Raw genomic sequence first — 26168 nt, forward strand, 5'->3', positions numbered from 1 at the left:
CATTTGAAATCTCATGCCCTACCTTAAAAATTCATGCCATTTATACATTCCACTCCAAAAGACTGTTTATAAACTACACCTGCTCTTGTAATGACATCACCCCACTTGAAGGGCCAGGGCACTTCAAACTCCCAACTCTCACCCGGGCGGCCCCGGTACCAGTCCTCCTGTGGGAGGCCTGAGCCCAACACCGCTGCTGGTTGCTGGTCCTGCCCTCTGGGGGCTCAAAGAACTTGGGACTTCCCTGAGGAAACTGGGGTAAATTCATAGTCTAACTTGCTTAAACAGCCGGTTTCATCCACAGGTTACATTTTAAAGCAGATACTCATTTCCTACACCTGTTCATTTTTCCTGATACAGCTTTAACCACAGAGCCTTAGCTTTACAGGGTGAATGTCAATGTTAATCCCTGTAACAAAAGTGAAGCACTTAGATTAAAAACCCGAACCAAAACAAACCTCAAACACACCAAAATCAAAGGCTGCACTTGAAACTCAGCATCTGGCAGACCAATTTTGCGAACATGAAATAATGTAAAAGACCTTGGTGTTTGGGAAGAGACTTCAATTCAAACTTGGGGTCCATCACTGAGTACCCTATGTGACCTTGAGCAAGTCACCTAACTTTAACACTTCTCGTTTCTGTCCTGAAAATGAAGACAGCTCTGGTTATGTTCTAGCATACCTAGGCTTTGCAGGGGTTTTAGGTAGATTAGCAGTGATGTATATAATGTATCTATACACCTATAAAATATATATAACCCTCACACCCGTACTGAAAAAAAATAGCAACTTGCCCAATCTGACTGACTCTGGGTTAAAAAGAGTTCATGCTAAATCACCACCACGCTACTAGAACAGACACGGATCTATCAAAATCGCTTCACGTTACTTATACAGATTTAATCCCGTTATGATTAACTCCTAAGAACTTAATTTTGTTATACAGAAACTCAGTAAAATTATAAATAGTAAGTGGGCTATTGGCTGGGGTGGCGCAGCGTTTCTGAATTAACAGAATATTCCCTGTAAAACTCAGCTTCTCTTACCGTGTGGATAAGCTATACTTGTGGCGCAAGTTTTTGAGGTGGCAGCAGCCAGCATCATTCCCACAAAATCTGATGCGTCTTTCACAGACTCTTCATCACTTTCCATTGTAGAAGCAATCTTATATTCCAGTAGTTTTTGCTTAATACTTTCATAAATAACAAAATGGATAACAGTCTCTGATATGCCGGCATATGAAGCAGACATGCCCCTATAAAATCCTCTGAGTCCATCTGCCTGATACACTCTACGAACGCACTCAAAAGCGCCCATTCGCTTTTCCCCGCGGTTCCTGAAAAGCAAAATGAAAAAATCTTTTTAATGTAAATAAAGTCGCACAGGTTTTAACATAAAGGAAATAAAATATAGTAGAAATATACCACTCTAATATAAAGAATGATCCCCTTGAACTCATGAAATAGTGAAATCAAATTTTTAAAATATTCATTTTAGATTTTGTATTCTTTTGTCCAAAATTTGTCATATCAGATGGGTAACATGTAACTAGTGTGTTTTACTGAATGCAAAACACACTACACTGACTCTTCAGTTTGATGGCCTCACTGAAGGTGATGTATGTATTGCAGGGATAAGGAACGAAGTCCTTTAGTCCAAATATACTGTGGCTGTGGCTCGAGATGAAAACGAACAAAACATACATTATATTAAATCCAGTTCTAAGTTGAGATTTCTTTTGCATTTAATAACATTAAAAAGAGTGATTTAGACACTAATGATGATAGGTCCATCACAAGAGCGTGATCAATCTAATTTCTGTGCACATTTCAGACGAATTCCCTACGATCCTTCGAGGGTCATGGCCTTATCTTTCATTGCAGTATCCTAATGAGTAGTGAATGAGGACCTCTACAGCTAAGAATTTACTGAATACTGGGCCCAAGCAAGTGTTCTTAGTGCTGCTCCTTAAGGGTGCAGCTTCTATTCTTCTACGTATATAATTCTGAATTTGTAAAAATATCTACACTATGATTTCTCCCCCCTAGTAGAACCCCACATATAAGAAATGGGTTTAAATGCTACCGACAAGGAAAGAATTTACCTATTTATAAATTATACAAAACCTGTTTCTGACATAAAATAAAACCACAATTGAGATGACCTACCTGATAACCTACAGATTCCTCCCATTCTATGAGCTAAGGACTGTCTTCAACTAATGATAATGAATAAATACTTTCTTAGAGGAATAATCCATGTAAGCAACTGAAATGAGTTTCTGCCATATGATCTTTCCTTACGAAGTTAGAAGAGCTGCCGGTCCCAAAGGGTAACGTGCAGACAAACAGATTAGCCCTCTTGTTGATTTCAGCGTTATAAATTAGCATCTTTAAATCAACATTTCATGATTACCCCAACGTATCCCATTCCGTAATCCCAAACCTAAGAAAGTATGTTGACTTGTGTTACAATTATAAGTAAAATGATAGTAATATTAAAGAATTTTAAGCCATGCTTTTCCTGGATCCCCTACAACTCCACCCTGTAACATAGTGAAGAATGCCACCGGTAGTGTATAATGGTTTAATATAGACTGGCATCTCAGTTTCTTTGGTTTGTTTTACTCACCATTATTATTACCTTTCACATCTTTGGCTTTAAGAAACAAACTATGAATTTTGCTAAAACACTTAAGATTTCATTTGAAATTTATTTCAGATGAAAGAAGAATTAGACATTTCTTTTCAAGTCTCCAAATAATACATAGTTCACCCTGACAGAATGTGGAAAATGGACATTTAAGCAGGCACAATTGTTAATAATTTCATAGATTGGTTTTATTTAGTCTACGAGATATAACACTACTTCTCAAACCCTAAAATATAGTAACAGTGGACATTTGTTATGCATAGTCTACTCCAGACTGAAATCAGTTTTAAAACTTTAACATTATTATTATTATTATACACCAGATAGGGTCGTCTCCCTACTTAACTGTATTCACTTCTCCCCATCCTTCGTTCTAAAGGTCAACAGGACTTGAGAGGGCAAGACTAAGCTGCACGGCTTCTGGCCTTTTCTCAGATCCCAGAACAAGCCCTAAACTTAGAACCTGCATGGTTTGCACGGACTGTTGCCTCTGCTTAAAATGGGCTCAAAAAACCATTCCTTGACTATTGCATTTAAAGTTGGTCACCACTGTTTCTTGGTATATAGAGATATATATACCAAACTACCAGTGCCTGCTCAGTGAAGATTTATCGAATGACTGAATCTTGCTAGCACAAAGTTGTCCGTGGTAACAGATGAAGTCTACAAATAAAGGAAAGCAAAATCCTCCGCCAGGACTTTCTGTGTATAAGGTTACTGAATTTGAGCGATGATCCTCAAAGATTTAGTCGTAGACTCGTCGATCATGTGGGTTCTTTATAGCTGTTGAGAGGCTGATTATAATCACCCATGTAGTGTAAGTATCATTTACTGGGCTAGGTTAACATATAATATACCCTTCTCTCTTCTCCTTTTATTTAAAAACACAACACACAATTCACTCCCTTCCCTGAAAAGTCTCATCTTGCCAACTACTGTTATCACTTTTGCTTCTGATGGTGGACCCAAGGTTCTTAAAATAAAACAAGACAGCAGCAAAAAAGGAGACACTGAAGTCTTACTAACATCAGTTTACAGAAAAAAATTAGCTGAAACCATTAATGAAATAACATACCTTGCATCAAGCTGCAACCGAGTCTTTACAAGCCAAATGGGGTTGGTTGCTGTGATTGCAGTAAAACCTAAACAAATACGTTTAAAATGAACTCTGGTAAGAATAAATACACTATTAACTTTAAGGGTTATAAAATTACATAAATCTATGTTAAAGAACATGAGTATAAGTATTTAACGTACTAAGTGATGTATGCTTTACACTTCTATTTTATAAATTAACGCAAACATGAACACTGGTATTTTATTTCCAATCTACATTTTCAAATTTTGACCACAGTAACTAAAAGATAATCTTTTAAGAGCAAAATCTGACTATGTATAAATTCCTCTCCCAACATATTTAGGCTATCCTCTGCGATGCCCTCTACTCTAACTGAATTCAGAAACCCATTTCTATGGACAAACACACAAAAACTGTGTAACTCTAGGGCTTTCTAGCATGCAAACTCTACAACCACTATTTGGGGTCCAATTAACATCACAAACCACTATGTTCAAAATGGATTCTATAATGTCAGCATTTACTAATAGTAGGTCTTAAGCTGATTGTGTAACAGAAAGGACTGTTGTTTGGTCTTCCGAATACTTTCCATAAACATACACTTAATACTGTTCAATAATGGTATCAAAGAGGTGAGGTTTCTGTTAGGATTAACAGGACAAATCTATTTTTCAACCATTTAAACATATGCAAAAACTCAAAAGTTCAAAAAGTCACAATGGGAACTCCCCTCTCACTTTTATAGACACTGAAGAGAGAAACTCAGGGTAGAGGTGCCTCTAGTTTACTTTAAAACTGAAGTAATACTTTCTACCAAATACTAGCAGGTCGAGCACATTATTTTTAGACAGGTGGACTATAACCAGCACATTTAATATGAGTAAACTACTTTTAGAAGCAAAAATGCTGTGGTGCATATTAGCATAAATGCAAAATAATTTTAATTCATTGTATACAAAGTGAAATTCAGTTTCAGAGGTTCTTTTCCTTTCCATGACATTAGATAATTAGTCAACTCAAACTTGACTCCCTAGTCCACTGCTTGGACTGTAGAAACTGCCCGATGGTCCACAAGGGGTGCTCACATTGAGTCTATCAAGCAAGATAAATGAAGTAAGTTTGATCTTGATAACTTTAATCATCCTGTGATGGTTATATCGTCTCCTTTTCTCTTAAGTGCTTTTAATACTACACACATATGTATAAAACTAAAACGGAACCAATGATTTTCTAAGTATCAATACTCAATAATAAAAATCTGAAGTGTTGGATAGGCTGTCAGGATATTTCTCACTAAGGTTCTTTTCATGCACATACTCTGGTAACAGGAAAGAGATAAGAAAAATATGAAACTGTCAGATCAGTTTAAATATTATATTTGGAAAATATTTCTCTTGCATGGCCTATTTTAATTGACAATAAAGTTACAGAGTATATATATTTTTTTCTTCTCTTAAAACTCATTTTTTAAAAGTAAAAGTCAGACTAAAGATACTCAAATTTTATTTTGAAGCTAGTATGAACCAGAAATCAGTATTCTGGTCATATCCTTAATAATTGTTTATTTTTAAACTTAAATATTTGAATTAGGTAAAGGTATGTATAGCATTATTAGGAGTTTATTAATGAAAAGCTGCTAAGCAGACAAACCAACAAAATAGTCTATATTACTCACAATGGTTTTTATTATTCTGTGAAAATTAAAAATTTTTATTAATTTTGAAAAGCTAAAACAGGAAATTCTTATATTAAACTAAAAAAACAAAACAGCCTGTCTAGGTAAAAATCTCATTCAATTTATTATACTTCATTTGAAAAGAAGATAAGCACCAAATTATTTTTTTAAATAATTACATTCTACTTCTAAAAATGTAAACTTAGTACCCTAAGCCTAATACTCTTCTGAGTCACAAAATTCCTCAATTAGAGGCTGAAGAAAAACCCCAGATATGTAAACTATAAAATATCACAATATTTATATAATTCAAAATGAAATTCCAAAATATCCATAAAATTATAGGTTTAATTATTCTCTGTACATATTAAACAATGATAGGATGCAAACAACAGGTATTTCTCACTTAACTAAAATTCATTTCCAGACACAAATTAATCTATGGAACAGGACACACTGAAATCTAGGTGAGAATATCATCTAAATCCCTATATAACTGCTACTATCAGAAATGTGTGCTCACTATAGTTGTTTTGGCTCATCTCTCCCAATAAACTGGCTCTTAATAATTAAGACACTATCCTAACTGCCAGCAAACTATTAGGTTAAAAAATTGAGAAATAATCCACAGGTTTTTAGCTGTTGGTCTTATTTTACCAAAGACACTTCAAAAAACTAAGTAGACATTATTAGGGTAATTAAATCTAGAAAAATACAATCTATTAATTCAAGTGGGAAGAAGCAAAAAAGTTATCACTAATTTAGAATTATAATATATGGTAAGGCAATCTGAAGCAGACAAACAGCCAAAGCTAAACATATCTTCCTATTTTCACTAAGGAAAACATACACAAAGATACTGGGAATGGTGCCCCTGAAATTTACAAATTTCTAATTACTTTTTATTTCGGCATTTAAATTTTGTGACTTTTGCTAATATTCTAATTCATAGCAATATTTTGAATACCCTGTTAAACATTAAAACTGATTTAGCGGCATTGAAGGATCCATTTGCAGGTTAAGAATTAATGTTGCTCTACAATCAGATAAAGCAAAGTGGCAGCACATTGGCCAAAGTGTTAGTAGTGTGGTTAGTATTTTATTAGAAAGCTTTTAAAAACTTTTAAAATACAATTTTTAAAGTTTTGCTTTATCTAAGACTCTATTTAGTAACATAAACCAGCAATTTTCAACCTTTTCCATCTCATGGCATACAGACTCATGACTAACATTCTGGGGCACACCACAATGTATTTTTTGCTGATATGACAGAAAAAAATACGAATAATATTGATTCATTCACACCAGACATCTATTGCGATGTTGGCTGCTGTCGTTTTTTAACTGGACAATCTCAGGGAAAAGAGGTCAGTGCCCCTGACTAAAGAGTCAGATATCGCACGTTTTAAAAATTCTTGTGGTACAACTGGTTGAAAATCGCTGACATAAATCAACTAAAAACCAGATGAACAGAAATTCTGCATATACTAAATTTGCTGAAAATGTCTATTTCATTAAGTGAGTGATACCTGTAGTACTGCATTTTTAGTATTTTTTAATTTCAATTAACTTCTTTAGTAAGAATAAAGTCCACCTAACTTTCTAAGGGAAGTATGTTAACAGTACTTAAAAAAAATGATTAAAACAAAACAGCTAAAATTGTATATATTCTTATCCTGTATTTATTTGGAAAGTCATGGTAGGTATTAAGATCAATGTTTTTTGCAGGAGAGTAGAAAAAAGCCAAGCATCAACAGACAAGAAAACAGAAAGCACTGTATTAGACTTTTAAAATGTGTTATGCTTAAGCAAACAGAACTATTTTTTCTCAAAGTCGTAGGACACTATACCACCAGTTACAACTGTGTATATGTTTAATACTGTTAATCAAATTCTTTGGTGGTCAAAACTATGATGACCAAGCTGAGGACCCCAGGCTTTTTTATTACGTGATGATTGAAAAGCTAGCCCATTCGTCCTTCTAGAAGGATTATTGTAAAGGGAGCAGAATTCAGATTTCATAAAATATTCAGAAAATGCACACACAAATTCCGGAAATAAAATCATTTCCCGCCTTCTATTAATTCCAAAGCTATTATAAATTCCCAGGGGGTGTTTCTTATAACTAGAGGCTGCAAGAGACGCTCAGATCAGTACTCACGAGGTTTAAGTTAGTCCATATTTCTACAGGAGTGACCTGCGGATGGGGAGCATGAGATGACACGATCTCACTCTTTTCTCGGGAGAAATGTACAGTAAATGCCTAAAATAGACACAGGCTTTTCTGTATCATAACAACAAGCAGTGACCTCATCAGAAACATGTGTACAAAATGAATCCCATTGGAAGGATTTGAGAAATATTTACGGTGAGATCTAACTTTTTTGAAAATTTTAAGTTAAAAAAAAAAAGGAATATCAGAACGGGCCATAAATTCTTTTTAAAAAAATTCAACGAGTACTGAAAATTCTGCCATCTGCAGCAGTTCAGAGTCCAAATACTTACCTAAAAGAAGACCAGTTTTGCCTTATAGAAAAAAATGCTAACCTTGTCAAAGGGGAATCTAAGAAAATATTTTCCTACCATTATCATCTACCATGATAGAAGCTGAAATCACAACAATGAGACTATTTAGGAAATCTTAAAAAAAATTCAGTTAATTTCATTTTGTAACTATTTATAGTTTTTTTAATGAAATAAATTACAGCATATGTTGCTACAGTAGTACCTTTCACCTTTTGCACTATGGCCAGTAATATTGCTCATCCATTTTTATGGAATATTTTGGGTTATTTTGTATTTAATTTCTTGTGTTCTACAAAACAAAAAACAGGAAGAATGTTTACATATAAACACACACAGCATCTGTCCAACCATCAATCTGGGTCAATGAATTGCCATGGACAAATAAAATCTTTAAAAAAATAGTTTGTATATGCAAGACAAAATTCCTATTTAAGTTTTCACTCAAAAACTTAACCTTTAATAATAAATTTTAAGTCAAACCGGAAAATATATCTTGAAAAATTAACAGTGAATTCTATAAGTAAAACCAACTAAAGTAGTAAATATTAAATGATTATGTATTTTAAAAATTGATCAATAACTGTTTGAATATATAATCCAATAAAAGTCAGAAGTCATTTCTTTTAAATCTGTAATGCTGCGTATAAAAGTATATGTATATTCCAGATAAAAACTTTAAAAAATTGAGAATTACTATTAAGAAAGAAAAAGCCGTGACCAGTGTGGCTCAGCTGGTTGGGCGTCATCCCGCAAAGGGAAAGGTCGCGGGTTCAGGCTGAATTCCGGGTCAGGGCACAGGAGTGGGCTGCAGATGCAGTCCCCAGTCACGGCACATGCGGGAAACAACCCATTGATGTTTCTCTTTCACATCGATGTTTGTCTCCCTCTTTCTCCTTCCCTTCCCCTCTCTCTAAAAATAAATAAATGTAAAAAAAATTTTAAAGAAATTTAAAAAACCCTTAATTTTATTATTTGCATACCCAGCTGTGTATAGGTACATACAGAGGGATATGCAAGTTCATTTAAATAAAAACACCAATACCCTCAATAGCTAAGTTTCCCTTACTATGACAAAGGTCACATGTGGGGGGAAAAGGCAGGTAAAGCACAAAGAGTCAACATTACTTAATTTGATTAAATAGCCTCACGGTTGAATAAAATTTTCAATGCATGAAAATTTAGAGCTCAAAATTCTTTTGTATTCCCTTGAAACACTACAACAAATGAAAATAAAATCTACTTCAAACTGTCCTTTTAATTAAAAGGATTTAGTATCTAAACACTCTAGTTTGTATGGGTAAAATGCAAAATGCAACTGAATTGAGAGGTTACTTGAAGTAAAAATTATGTACAAAATATATTACTAAATCCTTAATGTGTGTGCTGCTTGATGTGGCAAAATGTAGCAGGCTACATAATTAATGGACTACTTTTAGTGTGTTTTTTCATACTAAAGTGACAAGGTTAGCAGTTTTTTTTTTTTGAATGGTTACTTAAAAAACAATTTTTTACATGATTTCCTCTAGGCACTTTGCACCCCATTTCATATTTTTAAGACCTCTAAAAATTATCCTGAAGCAAAACCAGAGCAATCTGGCCTAGATTGTTTCAAGAATGAAGGAGGCAAAAGTCTGCATGGGACCACTGAGTTTCACCAACCATGTAGTTACGTATAAAAACCGCAAAGCTAAACGTTAATGTTCATAACCAGTGCAAGAAAACTCTGAAAGCACAATTCTTTGAAAAAATGTCACTACAAACAAGTTGAAGTATTTCCAAATTATACAGTAAGTGTACAGTGCAATACCTCTGAGCAAAGACTGTCTATTAACCAAAATTCAAAGAATTCAACTTGGGAAATAGTATCAACGTTTAGGTAAAAACAAACTTTAACACTTGTACATATTTGGGGGAAAATGTGCAAAATAACAATCACACTGAAATTCTTTGCAATGTGATACAAATATAATAATAAATGCTGATACTATATTCTAATGAAAAAATGTTCCAGAGGAATCAAGATATTCTGAAACTCTAAATTTGTAATACTGAATATATAATAACTATCCTCCACTTCAAATTATTGCTTGTCTACTTTCTTGATTTTAATTCTTTCAAAAAAGGAAGATTAACATTCCTTTGTAATTTTCTGGGGTTAAAAAACAAAAATGCTCCAATACTGGTAATCCAGAAACATATAAAGATTCTATAGTCTGGTATTAGATATTTTTACATTATACCCACTGAATGTGCAGAGGGAAAGTTGGTATTCAACATCTGTAAAAGTACTTTAAAAAATAATTCTATTTGTAACCAGATGACTTCTATGGTACTGAAGAACTAATTCTAAAGATCCAAATCTATATAAAGCAACCTACTCAATCTAAGGATAAGGTAATGGAGGTTCACATAAATTACTTAACTTGCCCAAGATCCCTCCACATGGGTAAATAAGAATATTTCACCACCTTGCTCTTTAAGATTTCATCTGCCAGCTTTAAAAATTCAATGAGTTAGTCAACAATTACTAACCATATAAAGCTTTGAAAAAAATTTGTAAGGTATATGCTAGAATCAGCTAGATTATATGGCAATTAACCTTTCAGAAATTAGTATTTCCAACTTACACTCAGTTCGTTAAGTATGTGGTTCAAACTGATCCAATTTATTTCTAAACAGAAAATGGTTAACAGTTTAAGACACGCATTGTTAAGCATACAATTGACAATTGATCAACAAGTAGAGAAAGTAGATACAACTTGCTTTATAAAGTCATAGCATAATTTAGAAATGTCAGGCATGGTTCAATATGCAACACATCTCAGAAAATTGTAGAGAATTTTCTATTGAGAACCAAAGGTCATGGCTTTGTCTAACATGCATCGCAAAAAATGATTTCAGAACCAGACTGGAGCTTATCTTTAAGGCAGGGCAGAGAGGCCCAGGACTGGTTGTTTTAATTTAGAATCATACATACTCACATATACTTAATAAGGACAGAAGAATTCCTGGAAATATCTGTATAGCAAGCATGTACACATAGCCAGTGCCTAAGTTTCAAGTGCTATCCGGTGTCATTTACATGAAGTACTAAATGTATTTTTCAAAATATGTACGTTACAGTTAACTCTGAGTGACCAGTAAGACACCACTCACAAATATTTCAGCATTTTGAGCACAGGACAAAATGAATACTTTACCAAGAACTGCCGGCACATTTCAGACAGAAGCCAAAACATGCAGCAAAAAGGAAAAGGCACTAACAGAAATTGAGGAGAGAAGAATAAATGACAGCTCCATAACTTACTGATAGTGTAATTATGGTTGGATTCTTAAAACTTGTTGAAAGTAATGACTAAATATTCAGTAAACTACACAATACAATGTAAATACTGTATCACCTGTATGCTATCACAACTCCTTTACCAAATACCAACTGACAACAGCTCCTACATACACCTCCTGACCAAATTTACTGTGTACTAATACACGTTTGTGCATGCTATTCAATGAGAAGCACATTGTCCTAACTTCACAATTTAAATTAATCAAAATTCAATATTAAGTCTCTAGGCTTCAGAAAATTTGTTTTTAACATTATATATTCATACCTGCCACTGCTGCTGAAATCATGTGTACCTGGGTAGAATCAGGATCAAATATACCATTCAACTTTTCCTTGCAGTTTGAATAAGCAGCGAAGTATATTGCTCTAAAATGAAGATTTAAATTTTATCAATAAGCATGTTGCTTAATTTATAAGATTTAAATGACATGTAAATTAAGTTATAATTTTAGAATAATCTAAAAACATAAACAAAGTCTTAGCTGAATGCTCATGTAACACATCAGGTTAATTCACACTTTTCCACAAAGACCCTGATGTGCTTTCTGTATGGACTCATTAAGAAAGACAAATTCAAATGTAAAGTTCCTCAGACACCCTCTTCAACCCGTCCCAATACTTTTAGAGCAACTAACTATAACTAAAAGTATTTGTACAAACTTTTGGAAACACATGAAATAAGACTGAAATGCTTATGTAACATTAAGGCTAAATTAAATACACCTGAATTAAGGAAATATGGTCTGAACACTTACATGTATTTTTATTGGGAGGGGGGGTGAGGAGAGAAAGATAAAACTGACCCAACTGATCAAACTATACGAGATCTGTCCAGGAAAAAGTCCAGCCACTCTGTTAACGTAACAAGAACAGTTTGCACAACATCAATGTAACCTGGCAGCCAAGGAGAGTGGACTGGAATGCACATGTATGAACAATGATGACTTCACTGTACTAGTCAGTGGGGGCGGTAGATGCCATTGAGTGAGCATGTATACTAGGTAGCTGTCACATTCAAAATGACTACCAATACAGCAACAAATCTGCACCAAATTTTGCATTAAGCTTGAAAATTCTTCCATGGAAACTATGTGGATGATTCAGAAGGCTGCAGCTATGGGCCACTGGTGATTGGCGGCTTCATCACAATGTGCCTGCTCATGTATCACACCTCATGCAGAGGTTTTTTTTGGCATAACATCAAATCACCCGGGTATCTCTGCCCCTCAAGTCACCTGGCGCCCTGTGACTTCTGGTTTTTCCCAAAACTAAAATAATCTTTGAAAGGGAAGAGATTTCGGACTGTCAATGAGATTCAGGAAGATATGATGGGGCAGCTAATGGTGACTGGGAGAACTGTGTGAGGTCCAAGGGTGCCTACTTTGAAGGGGACTGAGGCGTCAACTGTCCATGTACAGTGTTTCTTGTATCTTCAATAAATGTCTCTATTTTTCATATTACGTGGCTGGACACCTTCTGGACAGACTTTGTGTATATACAGGTAATTCACAGAAGAGATACACAAGTAATTGTGAGGAGGGTGTGAATGCATCAAAAATTAAACAAATGTATGTTAAAATAGTGAAAAATCATGTTTAGTCTATTTGGCAAGTTAAAGACATAAATAAAATAGCAGCCAACATTGGTAATACATGGATAAAGAACAACAAATTTACTACTTGAGAGTAAATATATGGAATGCCTTTTCAGAAGGCAGACGAGCAATATTCATTTATTTTTAATGTGCATATACCCTTTATCTAGAAATTCTACTTTTAGGTAGCTATCCTAAAAAAATATGCTAATTTAAGTACTCAAACATAAGAGTACAGTTAAGTACACAAAACCATTGTTTTTAAGAGCAAAAATGTGGAAATAAATCTACAGGTCTATCAATAAAAAATGCTTAATAATGATGGAATAGTCATAGTATGCAGTTTTAAAAAAACTACATATTTTCATGGAAAAAGGCTACAAGACAAATTGGGCAAAATACTTTTAGTAAGACTCAATTTATGTAAATGAGAAGTCTCCATATTACACACAGGCCAGAAAAATTAATGAAAGACTACATCACATTATCTATGATCGTTTTTTGTAAGGCACGGAGGACGTGTGGGAAAGAGCACTGGGTGAGGAAAAGGCAATGCATTCAAGGTGGAATTCCAGGCTTTACGCTATACACATTTTTTTAGTCTATAAATAGGATAAATTTTGGATAATTTTTTAAGAGAAAATCGGCCATAAGAAGTTGAAACCCAATACATAATGAGAATGGGTCTGGTACACTGCTTGGAGGCAGAAGGCTGGGCATGCATTTTCACTCTGAATGTAAAAACTGCAGTGTTCTGTCATGGAAGAAGTCACTCGAAGGTAAAAACAAATCGAAGGGAAATGATAAATTAATGTATTAAGGCCTTTCTGGCTTTGTTAACAGAGATTGAAACCATTCTATCTGTTTACTTTGTCCCCTAAACCTAAATACACGGTCAGTTCTAGAGATCCCGGTCTTCCCCTTTCTTCAGCTACCATATTTTTTCAGATTATAAGACGCACCCCCCAATTTGGGAGATGGGGCTGCGTCTTCTAGTCTGAATGTAGCTTACCTGGCTCACTTGGGGGGGGGGGGAGCGTCACAGGAGGCAGGAGCAGGACCGTATTTTTTTGCTTCAAATTTCCCCCCCCATTTCCCCCCTCTAAAACCGAGGTGCGTCTTATGGTCCGGTGCATCATAAAGTCCGAAAAATAAGATAATTCCTTTAGTTTATTCTTCCCCTTTCACTGCTTCAGTGATCTCGCTGAGTTCTGCTGCACCTCCACATGGTGCGACCTGCTCATTCTTTCAGATGCTTACTGATACCTGTTTGTTTCACCATAGTGCTCTGTCCTTGCCACCTTGACTTCAGCACCTCCCTCATTAAGCTTGTAACAAGAAAAGATTGAGACAATTTTACTTATTTTTTTTTTTTTTTTTACCTGGAAGGAGCTACCCCCACTAAATTGGGGCCTAATCCTCTAAACAAGGAACGAGGCCCTTCTTTTTCCAAGATCACCCTGAAAGAGAAAAATATTATTTAAGTTTTGGAGGTGAGGAGAAACGGAGGTTGTGGTACAGCAGATATTTTAATTCAGAGTTAACAAACTGGGCCAGTGGCTCTCAATCTAGATGTGTAAGAACGATGTCTTGAAGGGCCATTGAGAATAATGGTTAATTAAGGATTTGAGTTGTGGGGCCAGACTTCTCAATACTAAGCCCAATTTTGGTAACTGACAAGCTGTGAAAACAAAGTAATAGCTTTTCTCTAATCCTTATTTTCATCAGCAGTAAACAGTACTCTCTTTTTAGGAGTTACTATGAGGAATAAATAAGTTAATATATAAAAAGCTTAGAGTATCTAGCTCACAGTCATAAGCACTTGCTTCAAATGCAAATTTCTCTGATCCGGCCCTCAAAATCCAGTGGTCATTTGGTGCTCTCATCATTAACTTGTTCTGGAACTTGTTATGAGTGCTGAAACCGACAAGTACTGAATGAATTTTCCCATAAGACATTTTCTCTTGCGGGGCAGCGTTGTGACTCATACAAGTTCCAGCAAGTCCAATGATTCCTGAGCAAGTGCTGAAACATTTTTTTCTGGTCAAAATGTGACGAGTTCCACCCTGGCTGGTGTGGCTCAGTGGACTGAGTGCTGGCCTGCGAACCAAAGAGTCATTGGTTTGATTCTGTCAGGGCGCCTGCCTAGGTCGCAGGCCAGGTTCCCAGTAGGGGGTGCTGGAGAGGCAACCACATATTGATGTTTCCCTCCCTGACTTTCTCCCTCCCGTCCTGCTAAACATAAATAAATAAAATCTTAAAAAAAAAAACCCCACATATATATATACACATTTGCAATTGACTCATATAAGAGGGCGTGAAAAAGTGAGAAATTAAAGCAGAGGCCAAAGGGTCCTGTAGTTCCTCTGAGGAAATTCAGAAAAAGCAGAATCACTGAAAAACAGAATAAAAACATATAGTATTGTCATAAAGGTCAAAGGGAGAACTTTAAGGCGAGGTAATCAGCAGTAATGAACATCAAAATCACATTACAATACTCTTATTAATCTGATAGAAGTATTTATATATGACATTTTAATTCAAATTTTGAACAATTTTATTCCACCTCTTCATGTACTTAGGTAAGTTTTAAAAAGGAAGAGACTGATAAAATCTTTTGGTGGAGCAGGTAAATACACAGTATGAGTTTATTTGCTACTACAAAATACACACCACTGAACTAAATTCAAACAGATTATGTCCCAAGTGAGCTGGTAAGGCAGATACATAAGGCATTCAGTTACATACTCAAATTTAAACATAGAAAATCTAATTTCAATAATTTTGAAATTTCAACTTCAATTTGTAACGTAATGAAGTATGATAAAATGGAAAAACAAACTTTTCTAAAGCATCAAGAAATGCCAAACACTGCATATCCCGTTTTAAAATCATAGAAGTCTGCTTTAAATCTCAATTATTGTTTAGGTTATATAAGAGTCACAGACTGATATTAATTGGATGTACTTACTTAATTCAAAATAAAATACCTATAATTGTTTTAGAAAATAACCCCATGGAATAAATGCAAAAAATATTCCAAATATATGCAATTTAGAAATAATACATTTTATATTCAACTAACTGTCCCCCTCCATTAGGGATGGTTGTTTTTAATGAACATAACTGAGAGTAATCTGTTACTAAGCTTGTAAAACACCCTTTAAAACACGACAGAACAGAAAATAGACTGAAACACATTCATGAACACTGTGCTCTCACTTTAGGCAGTGGAGAGGCCCGGGAGACACCACTCGGTTGACACTGGCTCCAGCCATGGTGTTCAGCTGAACTTCAGAGACGTACAGCGTCAGAGAGGATGACTGCAGCCGTGTTTTCACAACTTCCAGTGGACATGTCAGAATAGCTCCCACGGTACCACCGCATCTACAAAAAATGAGAAGAACAAAACTTATCTGCTTAATTTATAAGTTAGTAAACATGAAGGCCATCGAGGCTCTGCCAAGGTACTAAAATGTAACATTTTTTATTTTAGGAGAATAAACAATTTTTCAAATGTTTCATTTTTTGACCGCATACAAGTACCTTTGGTAGCTAGAAAGAACTGAGCTTAATATCTATCTCACAAGAATTAGTCAAATAAGATAAAGAAATATTCAAGAAATTTCCTATCTTGTAGCCTTTCTTACAGGGCTGCTAAAGGGTGTGTTCCACAAGGGAGTAAACTGACACAGAGGGAATATATCAAATCGTTACATCGTACACCCAAGACTAATGCAGTGCTCTGTGTCAATGATATTCCAATCAACTGGGAGGAGGCGGGGAATGACGAATGCAGGAATAGAATAACCCAGGACAGGGAGAATGTAGCCCCAAGATGACAGTGAAATGTCAAGTCTTAGAAAAATAACCAGGCCAGATAGGATTTGGATGACAGAGTTCAGAGGAATCAAGATCTCCAGGGGGAGAAACAAAAAAAGTCTAACAGATGAATATATTTGACCATATGAAAATAAATATTCATGTATAAGCATAAGCACTCACCTAACTAAGCAAACATTTTTAAATGTGGGGCAATTATTAATTCTAGGGGGGGAAATGAAGTTATTCAAAATGAAGTTGACAATATATAACTTACGTATGCTATCAACAATATTTGTATCGTCACAACGAGGGAAGCACTGACTACTGATTTAACAAAAAATTGTGATGTAAGTAACCACATATTGAGAGGAGGGAAAGAAGGGGGAAACAGGGAGTGGTACACTACAACCAAATCCTCACCCCCCAGAAAAGAAAGTGTGAAGAAAATTTCAAAGGAACAGCTAAGTCGTACAGAAGTCCCACTAGGAAGAAGATATGGGGGAAACTGAGGAATGTTGGTTTTTTCATATTTTTCAGCAGCTTTTTAAAAAAACTTTTGAAAACATTTTTTCTACTTTTAATTTACCAAAATTTTAGCAGTGTTTTTGAAAAACAGCAAGGGCTTTTATCTGGAGAACGTGGTTCGTGTTTCTGGAACTCGCTGGACCCCGTGAAAAAAGGATGTGTATTTGTGTACAACTGTCTTTGACTCGGAACTTAGAAGTAAATCCCGAATCTCATCCACTTCTCACTACTCCCACTTTGGTTTTGGTCTAAGCCACTATCCTTTTTAATTAGTGCCTCGCTGCTTCTACCCTTGCCCCAGCTCCTCTAATTTATCTTCAACACAGTAGTCAGAGCGACTATATTACACCAGTTACTTCTGTGCTCAAAACTTTCCAGATATCCTAAGTCATTCAGAATAAAGGCCAAAACCCTCACAGTGGTGTGCAAGATCTTACACAATCCGCTCTTTGCTGATCCCTCTGACCTCATCTCTTTCTACCCACCTCCTCGCTGCTCCAGCCACAGGTATGGCCCTCTGTGGTAATGACCCTTGTACAACGTGAGGGTTAGAGGTGCCAACCTCCCCGCCCCCTTGGGGTTGAAAATCCACGTATAACTTGACTCCCCCCAAACGTAACTACTGTATTTGTTTAATATACCAAGCATGGTCCTGCCTCAGAAACTTGGTTCTTGCTGTTCCCTCTACCTATAAAATTCCTGTCTGGAATATGGGAATGGGTTACTACCACACCTCCTTTGCCCAGCTGCCACTTCTCAGTGATGTCCTTTCTGATCACACCAAATGCTACTTAACATATTAAATATTTTACGTACTTATTCTTCTGTGTCCCTTTTTGCTATATAAGCATCAGGAAAGCAGCAACTTCTATACACTACCACAAACCAGAACCTCCAATAATGCCTGTGACATAGCAAACACTCATGTACTGAATGAATGAATGAACACTGTATCATTAAATATCCTAGAATTTAAGAGGAAACAAAAGTCCTAAAAGGGAAAATTATTTGTTCCAGGTTATCTCCTGATTCTTAGTCCAGCTCTTTCTCTACCTTTTATCAGTGGTTTGTAAATCTTTGACTTCAACCCATGAGAAATATTTTACATCAGTATTGCCACTTGAACATTTCATATAACACAGGGTGAGCAAAAGCAGGTTTACAGTTTTAAATATACAAAACGCAGAGCTTATTCTTGTATTATTATTAATCATTGTATAATCTTACATATGAACATGCTGGTCACAAAGCAACCAAACTGCATTTCATAATCCACTGAGTTGCCATAAAATTTCAAACACTGTACTAATTAGATGCAATTTAACCAAAAAGGGTAGGGGAAAAAATGTGTTTTTCTGCATTACTACACATCTTGTATAGCTTACGGGTAGATGCACTTTTATGGGCTGGTCAATTCAGTGCAAGATTAGAGCAGTGTGCTACTTAATAGCTGACAGCCGAGGACAATGCATTCACAGCCTCACAATTAAAAGGATATGAGCACAACTGAAATGTATTTTTTACATATATACTGCTTGTCTCCCTTATGAATTTTTAAGACATGGCAGCATAATTATTCTCTTAAGCCAAGCAAATCATAAAACAAGTAATGGAAAAAACTAGAAATTACTTTTTTAAGTATTCTATATAAAAATCATGACATTTAAAATTATGTCCTATTCCACTCCCCCCACAAGGAAGTTTCTTAGCAATGAATACTGTTTTAAATATTTTTATTATTTATAAGTAAATTGCTCATGAACATCAATTTGTATAGCCAATATAATATTTTTAAAAAATTAGCAATAGCCCTGGCTGGTGTGGCTTAGTGGACTGAGCACCAGCCTGAGACCCAAACGGTCATCGGACTGATTCTCAGTCAGGGCACATGCCTGGGTTGTGGGCCAGGTCCCCAGCTGGGGGTGTGCGGGAGGCAATGGACTGATGTTTCTCTCCCTCTCTTTCTCCCCCCACCCTAAAAATAAATAAATAAAATCTTTTAAAAAAATTAGAAAGATGCCCTGACCAGTGTGGCTCAGTTGGTTGGGCGTGGTCCTGAAAAGTGAAAGGTCGCTAGTTTGATTCGGGTCAGGATGCGTACAAGAGGCATGTTATACACCTTATACGCACACAATTTTTAAAATGACAAGGGAAGAAGTTCCTATAATTATCTAGGTATGAGGTACTGAAGGCTAACAATCATCAGCTGCAACTGAGATAAAGGGATGCAGAGACCTTCTGATATCCGACTTCTCAAGTCTCACTGGTTCTACATTCAAAACTTCCTTTCATATTTCCCCTCACGATTCCCACTGCAAGTGCCTTAGAGCAGCCTTCATTTTTATTTCTTGCATTCTAATTGGTCTTGAGCCCTTCTGATCCAGTGATGTGACTGATGAGTTAGTATCAGGTGCAAGGTGTCACCAATAAATTTGTTACTAATAAGGACTTAGTGTAAAAAAAATAAAGAGGAAAAAACTCAAGGGCACAGACATTGGTGTGGTGACTGTGGGGGGGTGGGGGGTGGAGGTGGAAGAGGGTATGGGGGGATGAATGGTGATGGGAAAAAAATTTTTTTAAACTTTAAAAAGACTGAGTTGGATGCTTTACTATTAAAAAATTATAGTTAAAAGTTGCTCATTCCTCTGCTCTAAATGCAAAGAATTCTAACCAGAGAACAGCCAAATTTGACAGAAGAGCCTAGTTCATTATCCTGTAACATCAAAACCCTACATGGGGCAGTTTCTAAGGTTTAAGAATCTAATAAAACTGTTAAATGTCACCATGCCTTTGATATATCCAGGTGAGAGCACCTGGTACTATATGTTCTTAGTGAAACTACTTGGGTCAGTGTTCATTTACAAATTTTATAGGCAGATGTCATAAATTTTAAAGATGTAAGAAGGCCAAGGCTGCTTAGCGAGTCAGGTAATCATACAACTGTGCACTGATCTTAGAGAATGAGAACTGTTTAAAACTCCTGGCATGCCAGGTGTCCTAACTACTTAAGGGCCCCATGATCCCTTGAGTAAAACAGTGGCTAAAGGCTACTTAGAGTGGATTTTTTTTTGAACCCAGGCACAATGTAACCAAGTGACTGGTTAAAAAAACAAAAACAAAACACGAATCAGTGCAAGTCAGTCTTCTAAGAAAGAAAAGGCCTCTGGGGCCCTCCTAAGTGCTCTCCCCCACCCCAATTATAAGAAGTTTGGGAGGAGTGAAGGAGATAGAAGAGAGGAGGGAGAAATTGTTCACCAAGTAGCAATAGCGGGCAGATCAGTTTCAGCCGTATTCCCGCTGAGTCATCAATCCCTAGGTCATGTGCACGAACACAAAATCCCATCAGTGGGACCACCTCAAGCTGAGGAACACCGAACCTTCAGTTTCCCTTGGCTTAAAGAAGTTTTTACTAGCCTGACCAGAGGAGAAACCAAGGCACCCCAGGATTCAGCTCTGGAAAGGGTGGGTCACGGAGAAGAACTGGGATTCTAAGACTGTGGTTGTCAGACACATTGCTTTGATTTTAACCTTCTGAGAACGTACGGAGCAGGACATCTGTTTTTAATATGCAAGGTAATTTGTAAATGGACAACACTTACTCTGATTGGGTCCACAATACTTCTCTGTGTGTGCATATGTGTACGTATATAAAATAGGTACTGAAGTTGATATTTTACTATACAATATAAAAATGACACTTCTTGTCAGTCCAAGATTTCAAAAACTATACTTTTTCCTTGAAAACTCATTTTATCATATGGCAAAAATGTTATCAGTGGTTTTCCTTGAACCAACTGGCCTACTTCCTTCATTTTTTGAGAAAAATGTCTGCCAAATGGTCAAGTCTGAATAGTCAATCTGTCAATTGTTCTTTCAAGTAAGAACAGTTCTCATAAAAACAGAGGCTAGTTCAGCGTGAGACGAAACCACCACAGAACTGCTTTGGTATGCAGGAGTACTTTACTCATATTCCTCATCTGGTTACACAGAAAGATGTTAACTTTTGAAAATTTTAGTAAAATTAATAAAATCAATTTTTCTGCTTTGAAAACATTTGTCAGTGAAACTGGTGTTTTGAACTCAAGTGCCAGCAAGTACCAGTGCACTTTGATGGCAGCGCCGACGAGTGGTAAGGCACCAGCAGTTGCACCCATCACTGCTTTTGAGCCATTAGTACAAATGCCAACAGTGAAAGAGCAAATGTCTTAGTATTCTCATGACAGTAGCTACATATATATGTGTATGTATACACACACGTATACGCTTTCTCCTATGTGCACAATATTTCGGCTACCCACGTTACATTTTGGAAGGAATAGGAAAATGTGTTGAATTGGAGTAACCTACTCACAAACTAGTACACAATGTTAATAATTCTCTGCAGTATAACTGAACCGTTCTGTCTTTTCTAGTTAATGTAAATTAGAGGGAGTCGTACTGTTAAGAAGAAAAGAAACAACCTTTAACCTCTGAGACAGCTGAAAGGGTCTTTGGAATTGGCCGGGGGTCCATGACCCACACCGCTGTACTACACTAACACAGTTGCAGAACCACAGTTTCGAGCACATGAGGAGAAGGCAACTTCCCTTAGTCTTGTCATGTATCATTAAGAATGAAAGAATGCATTTTAACAAGGAAAAGAAGAGAGAGATAAGAAAAGGTGTAAAAATTATGAAAATAGACTAATAAAAAACAAAGTGGAAATAAACCACATTAATTATACTTTTAAGTATTCTATCTCTGCTCTGATTTTACAAGGAAGTAGGTTAAGTAATATAACAAATTTACACAGAATCAGTATCTGACACCCAAGTGGGAGATTCTTAATGAATAAATGGATTAATTCTATAACCAAGTTTTTTAGATAATCTAAGATATTACTCATTACATGGATTAAGCTCTCACTGTTGTAGGAGCTACAAAGGAAAACATTCACCCACTGACGTCCTGAAGGTTCAGCCCTCCCATTTGAAACATTCCCTCTCTCAAACAGAAAAGAAAAAAGCGAACTGCCTCTGGGTGGACAAGTGCCACTGACACAGCACTAGACAATGTGTCGTTCTATTAAAGAATTTACAAATGTTTCATACGCAAACATAGTGTTACTGAAAGTACAACTAAAATTAAACCTTACAGACATCCTTCTGCGGGCTAGGCTGCTGGGTTGCCTCCATAACTCAATTAACATAACCAATGACCTTACAAACTCTGAATATTAACTCTGGCAAAACATAATGGGGCCAAAGGGTGCCTTAAAGAAAGCACGAGTTATGCACGTGAGTACGTCACCCAGACCCCAGGTCCAGCGCCCGTCTGTTTCAGATGTTCCTGATTTAATAACACGGACAGATTGGAAATCTCTGAGGTCCTGATGCACACGTACTTGAATAAATACTGTTATAATTATCAGGAAAACAATCCAAAGGCTCCACATTCAAACAATTTTTAACCTAAGATTAAATGTCACTGTGAAAGGTTACTTAGTTCTTTTAAAATATACTGTTTCATAATTTAATCCAAACAATAGCTGTGTGTGCCCAGTTAAACAGCTTAAAAAAAATGAACTCCCCCCCAAAAAACCCCCTCTCCTTTTCTCTAATTATTATTGAAGTAAAAATGAAATTTCCTAACTCCTCATTTACTTGATTCTATCAGGATAAAAGAAACAATGGCATCTAGCTTTCTATGATGAACATCCTAAAACTAAGCCACAGTAAAATACAGAAAATTTAGACATCTTCAATTAAGAACAATGTCACTGATAACCTGATTTGCATTCCCATGATGCTTAGCATAAAGACTTCCAGAACATTCTACAGAATTGATTTTATATAATATAGAGCCAGAAGAATCTTTAGAGATTTACTTTTTTAAAAATTAAATTTTATTGATTATACTATTACAGTTGTCCTGATTTTTCCCCCTTGAGATTATTTACTTCTCATTTACATGTATGAAAAACTGTTTGACCTTGGTAAGTCAATTTTTCACACCTCAGTATTTTTCCCCCATTTCCAAGGGGATTAAACAGAGGGTTTTTACCATCCTTCCTAGTTCTAATGTTTTTCTAAAACAGATAAGCAAGGTTTTATATTGAGTGACTTATACAACCACTTATAAATGTAAAACCAAGTCGAACTGCAAAGGAAGGGAGTTTACCAGGCCCAGCACCTATCTTGTGTCAGGCCCTGCGTACCAGTATCTTGTTCAGTATTTGGAAGAACCTGCACAGGCTCTTTCTGAGAGAAGGGGTTCCTAAATCTACCTATGTTCGGATGTGGCAAAAACTCTCCATTCCCGGTTTTTAAAGAAAAGGTTAACCAGAAGGGCCTTTACGTGTATTAATAACAAAGTTGATGATCCTATCCAAACTGGGAAGTTAGTGCAATCAAACAAACATTTCAAATAAATGTGCCCTACTATTAAGAAAACTTGATGTATAGATCTCCAATCCAGAGTAATAGAAATGTTATAGAACCCAGAAAAAGGCCTCAGAAATCACACTTCCCACTTTACAGATGAAGCAATTAAAATAAAAGGATTTGTTCATTTTTCAGTGAAAATAGTGGCCAGAGTAGTGCAGTTTCCTAATTTTTCAGGCATTTGCTAGCGATGTAATTACAAGAGGGAATCCAATTATTTGCATAACAAGGCATCTTTACAACATCTATATGGCTAACGAGTTTTTTTTAAATGATTTAATTTGCCAAGATTATTGGTAAATGAGCCAGCAATGTGGAAAGCAAACTTTGCCTAAACTGGGTATCGTGGATTAAAAAAAAATGTGTTTAATGTCAGAACAGTGGTGTGTAGCAAATGTCTGTTGAATGAATGTGCCAACCCAGGTAACGCCATCGCTGGCAATACAGCCCATATACCCAACTGAAATCAAGACGCTGTGAATAGAACAGTGTATGTATTACCGTAGTACTCTTTAAAAAGGTCGTTGTAAAAACAAACTGTATGGCTTAAGAGGATGAGACTTCATATGGTCATATAAGCAAAAAAGAAATTATGCCTCAGCATAATTCACCATAGCCATTTTTGATAACTTTATGATCCTACAGATAACTCCTAAACTTAAAACTGTTACGATTCTCCAAATAATTTGGAACAAACCTAAAAAGGAGCCTCAACTGGCTCAACGAAGTATCTCTGCCACTCAGACTGGCAATGTAAGACTTCCGTTCAGTCCTAATCCTTTACACACAATACAGTCAAAGCTTTTAAACTCTCCCTACCCCCATACTTTTTTTCTCTTTTAAGCAAAGGAAAAGCAGTTGGTGCAGCAGTGTGGGCTTTCATGAACAGAATCTGACCTCAAAGGCACTGCCGCTTTGCAACGCACCTCGTAACCTGGAGAAGCTTGCAAAGGAAATTTTCCAAGAGCTAGAACCCTACAGTTACCGCGGGAGAGAGAATACGCAATACACCCTATCTGGTGCTAGGACCCACCCCGGCAGAGCAGGGCCCAGAAATCGGATGCTGGAGTAGGCGATGGGGCCCCAGCGACTTGAGGAGACCCCGTAGCCCGCACGGCAAGAAGGGAAGGAGGAGGCGGCCCCGGCGCCCATTTTGTCCTCGGCCTCCGCACTTCCCAGCCGGTTCTCCCCTTACCCTCCCAGTAGCCTACGTGAGGCCTGCAGCTACACTCCACCCGTGGGCCTGCACCCCGGACACCGGCTAGGAATCCGCTTGAGTCCTGGGTGAGCCTTGGCCCCAGGGACCCGTGCTGACCCCAGCCCCGCCCGCCGCGCCTCAGGCCCAAGGATCAGGCCCCAGGCTCGCTCCACCTCCGCAGGCCCCAAACCTCAATCTTTCCTGGCTTCATTCTCCCAACCCTCCCCGCCAGGGCCGCATCCCCACATCCTGCGGACCAGCGCCCCTCTCCCCATTCTCGCCCTAGTCTCAGGCCACCGCCCTCAGCCTCCGCTCAGCCCCTCGGCCTCAGTCTACGCGCCCCGCCCGGCCCATACCCTCCGGCAAATAGATGCACCAGCGTGTCCCTCTGGCTCATTCTCTCTCCCGCATGTCCCCCGGGCGCTGAGGCAGGCGGCTTCGGCCCGGGACTAGAGCCGCACAGCGCCCGACGGGCGGCGAGGGAAGCTGGCGGAGACGCGGCTGCAGAAAGTCACCGGCACGGCCCTCCCAGCAGCGTGGAGCCGCGCCGCCTCCCGCCCGAGGAGAGCGTTCGCGACCCGACTCAGCGAGCAGCGCGGAGGTGACGCGAGGGCCGGCTGGGAGTGGGGGCGTGAATATGCCGCAGGCCCGCCCCTCACCCCCCCGCGATATAAACAGAAGCTCCCATTGGTCCGCGCCGCTCGACGTCACGATTCTGGCATGCCTGTTTCACGTGATCGCTAAGAGGTTTTTTTCAATGAAAGGGGCCAATAGGCGGGGCCAGAACGCGAGCTGTGAGGGTGGTGGGTCATTGTGCCCTCCCACCCAAACCGCTTTCACAGCACCCCACGCCCTCTGGGCGCCCACGCTCCCACCCGACTAAGTGAGAAAACTTCCTGGACTTCTGGTACGCCAGGAGAGTTGGGGCGCGAGCCTGCCAAGTCTCTGATTTACTTTTTTTTTTTTAAGATGTTATTTAGAGCTAAACTGGTTTACAACAAAGTTGAGATTTCCCAGTGACCCCTTTTTCACTTTTTAAAAATGGGATTTATGACCCACATTTCTGCTTCTTTATCAAAAAGTAACAATGCATGAAAAGGCTTGTAGTAGAATACTCGGGCAAGATCACAAACAACAGTACAGTGTTTACAAACAATGCTTCTAATAGTGGAAAATTGGCATCAGTAGGGGAATTAAATCATGAAACATTCCTATCGTGAATATTATGCAAGCGTGACAAGGGGTGGGGTAGATCTGTGTGGGGAAGAATCTCCAAGCCTACTAACTAAAACAGGAAAATAAAACACTATTTTAGAAAGAATAAA

General features: G+C 37.4%; 1 protein-coding gene across 1 annotated transcript in view; it reads right to left on the minus strand.

The window, feature by feature from the left end:
- SLC25A36 (solute carrier family 25 member 36) overlaps nt 1-25454 on the minus strand; it is a 30201-nt gene extending 4747 nt beyond the window's left edge. The window contains exons 1-6 of the mRNA XM_024556397.3: nt 25200-25454; nt 16096-16260; nt 14256-14333; nt 11545-11645; nt 3730-3796; nt 1049-1338 (exon numbers count right to left, since the gene is read on the minus strand). Of these exons, the coding sequence (XP_024412165.2) occupies nt 1049-1338; nt 3730-3796; nt 11545-11645; nt 14256-14333; nt 16096-16260; nt 25200-25240 (742 nt within the window). The 5' untranslated portion in view covers nt 25241-25454. The remainder of the gene's footprint in view (nt 1-1048; nt 1339-3729; nt 3797-11544; nt 11646-14255; nt 14334-16095; nt 16261-25199) is intronic.
- Nucleotides 25455-26168: the final 714 nt, after the last annotated feature.

This window comes from Desmodus rotundus, chromosome 8, assembly GCF_022682495.2.
Source record: "Desmodus rotundus isolate HL8 chromosome 8, HLdesRot8A.1, whole genome shotgun sequence".
NCBI lineage: Eukaryota > Metazoa > Chordata > Mammalia > Chiroptera > Phyllostomidae > Desmodus > Desmodus rotundus.